This window comes from Bactrocera tryoni, chromosome 3 (genome assembly GCF_016617805.1).
Source record: "Bactrocera tryoni isolate S06 chromosome 3, CSIRO_BtryS06_freeze2, whole genome shotgun sequence".
Classification (NCBI taxonomy): Eukaryota; Metazoa; Arthropoda; class Insecta; order Diptera; family Tephritidae; genus Bactrocera; species Bactrocera tryoni.
In genome coordinates, this window is record NC_052501.1 from 13,092,550 (window position 1) to 13,098,775 (window position 6,226).

The 6,226-nt window shown below is 39.0% G+C and overlaps 1 protein-coding gene across 1 annotated transcript; it reads right to left on the bottom strand.

The window, feature by feature from the left end:
• Positions 1-2,461: 2,461 nt before the first annotated feature.
• LOC120773094 (alaserpin-like) lies at positions 2,462-4,116 on the bottom strand. Its single transcript, XM_040102062.1, has 4 exons — positions 4,092-4,116; positions 2,943-4,024; positions 2,714-2,825; positions 2,462-2,598 (listed from the first exon to the last, which is right to left on the bottom strand). The coding sequence occupies exons 1-4, from the start codon at positions 4,114-4,116 to the stop codon at positions 2,462-2,464; spliced, it is 1,356 nt and encodes a 451-aa protein (XP_039957996.1).
• Positions 4,117-6,226: the final 2,110 nt, after the last annotated feature.

Genomic DNA, 6,226 nt, shown 5'->3' on the forward strand with positions numbered 1-6,226 from the left:
AAATAGTGTTGGGAGTTAATGATGTACGTACATAGTTTTGCTAGAGTCATTACCATTATATCTCGGAGATGGGCATTACCACAAATTTTAAATATAACTTCTATCCGTTTTTGTGTGGATAAATAGCTTAGTGAAGTAAAATATATGTACTAAACTGCGGTTCGCAGGAAATAAATCTTATTCGGTTTTTTGTTTATGCTTTCAAGTGATCTTATTCCAAGGTCGGTATAAAATTTATGATCTTGGCCTTTATAATCGAACAAACAGAACAAATTCGAACTAGAAACTTTTCCAGAGACAGTTTAGTGAACGCTTGACTCAGCATGGCTTCAGTATGCGTCAAAGATGGAGACCAGCTATGAGAAAATGTGCCATATTTTATAGCTTTTCTTCAATAAACGCGAAAACGGAAGCCAAACGGTTGAAAATGTGAATAGTGTTCACGGTCCTGATACTGTAACAGCTAATCGCGTGAACTTTTAGTTTTGTCGCTTCTGCCTATATCGTATATCGTATACCGTCGTATATCGATACATTGGTGCCACTGAGTTAATGTCATGAGAAAACGATTGTGGTCGAATAGCGGTGAGTCGGCGCAAAAGACGCCTTAGCTAGAATTGACATCAGGAAGGTTTTATTAAGTCTTTGGTGAAATTGGTAGAGAATCATTTTTCTGAGCTGCTGCCCTAGACCAAACTCTTAATTCGCAGTTGTAAAGTTGACTGTTGAACTGTTTGAAGAAAGCAATCGCTCAGAAACGTCAATAGAGAGAAATTGTGTTTCATAGAGATTCGCTAGAAGCTTCGAAAGATTAGTGGGAAGGTTCCTTTGCAGCCATCTTATATTCCGGAGCTGACACCAAGTGATTGCTACCTTTTATCGCTCACTGCTAACGCCTCAAGCAAAGTTCAGAAATTCGTATGTGTCAGGTTTTTTTGCCAATAGGGTCGGGGGTTTCAGATTTCAGATTATGACAACACCTTCAAAATGGCAACAAGTAATCAAACGAAGCATTTTTTGACCTAATAAGAGTCTTTATTTCAATGCAAAAATAATAGATTTATTTCTATTGATCCTTAAACATAACTTTTTATCTCAAAACCGTTCTGAAACCTCGATAATTTTTCATTTTCGCTTTCACTATCTAAAGCGGTCTAGTGAAATAAATGCTTTTCAAAGTTTTCTGTCGATAAAAACGACATCTACGTTGAGAACCATTAGCATTATTATTATTATTATGAAAATTTGATTTTCGAATACGTTTAAGCGTTTATAGACATATTTCATTTTTGTTGTTTATGAAATGGTGGTCAAAGTTTTAAGGTTACATATATTTCATTATGAAGTCAAAGGTCAATAAAGACTTTGAACAATTCTGAAGCAGTCCGGAAAACTTTTCGAACATTTGTATATTCAAAAAAAATTAGTGTAAAGTCAGAATTATAGTCGAAGGTTTTAATAAGCTGAGTAGAGACTGTTGATTTAGCAAATTTTCATTGCTATGAAGTTTGTAACTCCCAGAAGGAAACGTCGGATACCCTATAAAGTATATATCATATGAATTATCAGTGTGCCGAGCTAAGTCACTCAGTTTTTGAAGTACTGATTTGGAAATGTCCATGCCATTCTTTCTAATTTTCCTATTTTCTCCAAAGGAGCTGCTCATTTTTCGGAACTGCCGTTATCGGACCACTGTAGGATATAGCTGCCATACAAAACGAACGATGAAATTAAAGTTCTTGTAAGGAAAACTTTTTTATTTGACAATACGTATGTATATCTTCTTTAAATTTCGCATGGATTACCACTCAAACCAAAGCTGTAACATATGAAGAAATTGTTTAGATCGGATTATTAGATCATATAGCTGCGGTATAAACTGAGCGATCAAACTCAAGTCCTTGCTTAGAATACTTTTTAATTGGCAAGATATATTTGTGAAATTCGGCACATAATATAGCCTAAAAGATCGCTACAATATCCGAACAAATTGTTTGGATCGGACCGCTATAGCATATAGCTGCCATACAAACTGGCCTATCAAAATCAAATTCTTGTATTAAAAAAGATTTTATTTAACAAGATATCCTCAAGAAATTTGGTATGAATTAGTAACCAAGGCAACGGTATCATCTCCGGACAAATTCTTTAGATCGAACAATTATAGCAAAATCAAGTTCTTGTATGGAAGACTTTTTCATTTTCCAAGGGTGTTATAGCTATAGTGCAAACGAAAACACATTTTTTCCTGCTTTTTTTTAATTTTATAACAAAATCGCTGATTTAGATGACATTGTAGTAAAAAAATTACAAACTTATTATTTACAAGCAATTTTTATTGCTTTTATATAAAAGGTAATTTATTTACTACCCACCACGTGCATATGTAAATATAATACATACGTTATGTAGTAAGTAGTAAATATTCACTGAACTCGCGACACACTGCAGCCACGTTACATCATTCGTGCAGTTGTGCCAAATGTCCCAACAACTGTATGCCCCTGCGATTGTATACGATGAAGAAGAACGGATGATCGACACAGAACATCAATGGCTTAGAGCGCAACGACGAAAAGGCGTTCCAGAACAATACCACTACAAATGAGAGTACACAAATTAAGCTTACAAATACGCCCGTGTCAGACATAAAACGGTTCATGCATGCATTCAATCAATGTTTCAGGTAATTAAATTGAAATTCATTGCTTACTCGATTCCTCCAGCTCACCGATGCCGTCCTCACTAACGGCGAAATGTGCCTCCTGTGTCACCTGCCAGGCGCTGGGCCAATGTAGATCCACATTTGCTGTGGCATTTAGTAGCTGAAATTAATCGAAGCTCTCAAAATGTATGTGATTGCACAATAGCCCCAGTACAACACAAACACCACAAGCATATACAAGAAGCTGGTGTTGCTTGTGTTGTTGTGTGGTACTAACCTGCTTAAAAGCGCCGTCCAAGTTAGTGCGTTGTGAGAATTTAAATTGTGGCAAGAAAACGCGCACCAAAGTCGACTCCAAACGGCCGCGTAGGTGGTCTGCAGCGCCTGTTGTAGCCGCCCGCTGTTGCTGCTGCTGCTGCGCATCGCCTGAGTCCTCCGTGTCGCCTGGCAGGCCACACAAGTCATCGAGCAATGTCACATTGGCACTTAGACGCCGCAGCAGTTGTGGCAAGCCATGCTTTGCTTGCGGCAATATGATGAGCATTTTCAATTGCTGCCGCTGCAAGGACAGCTCCAAGGCGCTGGCATTCAATTGCGGCAATTCGCCATAAAGGAAGATGTCGTCTTTGCGCATGGCGTTTAGGTAGGCGTGTGTGTGCGTTTGTGGCATGTAGAATTGGCGCTTGTGTGTGTCGCGCTTTTGGAAGTTGTGCGCCCAGCGTGAATTTATGCGCACTACATTGATTAGTTCGTTGCGTTTGCTGCTCTCTAGGTCTCTGTTGTTGTTACTATTGTGCTTGTTTTTGTTGTGCTTGTTACTGCTGTTAGGCGTCTGGCTGTTACTTGCCAGTGCCGCATCATTATTATCGATTTTGCGGCCTTTGTCGCCGCCATCTTCAATGCTGGTGTTGTCCGAGCTTTTGTTATGCTCCTCGCTCTCCTCTTCGTCACTCTCGTCGTGCAGCACAAATTGCAGATTTTTCAATTTCCGTGTGAACCTTTGTGCATTGTAGACATCGGCATATAGCGTGTTGTTCACCAGAATCGGACTGCCTGTGATGTGGAAGAACTCTTCGAACTCCTGCATGCCGCTGTCATTGGCGCTGGTGACATCATTGCTTGTGGCACCGTGCTGTGTGGCGGCTGCAGTGGCGATTTCTTTGTCCGTGCCATGCAGTTGCAGGTACAATTCCAGCATTTCCTGTGGTGCAATCACAAAATTCCTTGTTGCATCCGCCTCGGCCAGTATGTGTGCCAACAGCAAATGCATTAAATCGGTGGCGTTGGCACTGCTGGCCGTTGTAGTGGCGGCTAAGGCCGGAGCTAGCTTTGCACTGCATAAGAGCCAGAGTGTAAAGCCTGTAAATAGCAATTTTTTGCTTTCTTTGATACTTTAAATTTTAAATTCTGTATTTTAGGCACTTACATGCGGAAAGCGTTTTGTCGAACATATTTTTTACTTTTTCTTTAGCGCGACATTTCAACGATCAGAGTCAACACATTTCACTACTAAATATTTAGAAGTATAAAATAATTCAAGAGCAGACGATATTGGAGTGCAAATTTAGAAACCCATTAGGGTGGTTCCTTTTTTAACCAGCACGCGATGTTAAATTCTCTAGAAATCATCGTCTTAGACAAGCAAAATACTGGAGCGATCTCGCACCTACCGCCTCTCTAATCGTCGTGCCTTGAAACCGAAAAACTATACCAACCTAATATTCGAGCATATATGTACATATTATAAGCTCTTATCATATTTAAATGCTTATCAATTCTAGCGGAATTTTGGCTGTGAAGCGTGCTTGAAGCATTTATTCAAAATTCGAACTTGATTTTTGCTATAATTAAACATCTCATGTGTAAAGCTCATATTTTAAGTGACAAAATGTTTATAATGTACAAATATAAAGGGTGATTCAAGTAGAGGTACTTATTTCAATACCCTTCTTTTGACAGATCACGCGTTAGGCGTGTCAAGCTTTTATGTTATTTTTGTTCAGTATTGTTTGGCATTTCATCATGGAAAAACTTATGCCTGAACAACGTTTACAAATCGTTCAACTTTATTGCGAAAATTCACATTCATCACTGAACTTATGGTCAACATAATCGGCCTAGCATACTGTTCGCAACACCATCAGTCATCTTGAGACCCAGCATTCATTATAGGAAGGGGAGAAAACATAGCTGAGAGTGTACACGAAGATCGTGGATCGTTCACAGCAACTCGGACTGACGTCTTGAAGGACTTGGCGCATTTTACGTCGAGATCGTGTACTAGAAGTCTACAAAATACAGCTTGTGCAAGAAGCCATTCGAGCTTCCTAAGCGACATCGCTTTGCTCTATGGCTCTTAAAAAGTTCCAAGAAGATCTGATGTTTTCGAGTCACATTTTGTTCAGCGCTAAGCAACATTGCAGTATTTTGGACAAAGAAGAACCTGAAGAGATTCAAGAGCTGCCATTTCATCCAGACAAACAATGGTTTGGTGTATTTTGTGGGCGGGTGAGAACGTAACCGTCAAATACCGCCGTTAATGTGCCATGATAACCGACTATTTGATGCCCGAAGTTGGAGCTTGTGACCTCGGCGCCAATCATCGCATTAGTCAATGATTTTATAAAGAGAACACTTCGGTGAGTAGATAATTTCACGTCTTGGGACAGTCGATAGGCCGGCAAGATCATGTGATAGCACACCGTTGGACTTTTTCCTGTGAGGATAAGTAAAGTCTAAAGTCTATGGTCAATGCCGCTTCAATGCAGGCCATGGAGCAAAATATCACGCTTGTCATTCACTAGTTTCCAGTTGAAATGATCGAACGAGTCATCGAAAATTGAATTCAACGGATGGACCATCTGAGGCATAGCCGCGGCCAACGTTTGAAAAAGATATTCTTCAAAAAATAAGAATGTTCTTTCGAGTGATAATGTTTATTATTCCGTATTAAATTTGAGTATCTGTGCTTTTTCTCTAAAAAAAGTAGGGAACCTCCGAATGAATAACCCTTTACTAGTATTTTTGAAACATTACGGCAAACCATTTCAGTAAAATGAGTGGCATTTCAATTTCATAAATGGTTAATGGTTAAAACTGAACTGCTCTTTATGCGGCCATAATTTTAGAAAATACAGTATGTAGATATATCATATATAATCTCATCTCAAATCGTATAATCCGAACAATGGCAATATTGATTATTTCTCTATTTGGCAAGAAAAGTGAGAGTTAAGACGTTCCAAACTGAATTTAGTAAAAGTTGGTAAATCTTTTGATAGATCAGGGAAGTTATTTACCCTTCCATACTATACATCGGACTGCGACCGACCATAGATATTTATCTTAGTGAGCACATAAGACTCCCTAGACCTCATACTGGATATTGTGCAATTTTCGGTGAACCGTCTCATGTAGTTGAGCCAGTCAAAAGTAGCTCAAAAAATATGAAAATTGATTCATCTCAATGGTACTTACCAGGGTACAGGTATATTCATAACCTGAGCTTAGAGTGAACGTAAAAAGCTTTTGTGCTTTCACATGTACACGAGTAGAGCTTTT

Bases quoted from the DNA above. Each gene is read 5' to 3' on its own strand.
- LOC120773094 (XM_040102062.1), bottom strand. From the start codon at position 4,116: ATGTTCGACAAAACGCTTTCCGCAT. The intron at 4,025-4,091 runs GTAAGTGCCTAA...TGCTATTTACAG, and splicing joins CGACAAAACGCTTTCCGCAT to GCTTTACACTCTGGCTCTTA. The intron at 2,599-2,713 runs GTAAGCAATGAA...TCTCATTTGTAG, and splicing joins CGGTGAGCTGGAGGAATCGA to TGGTATTGTTCTGGAACGCC.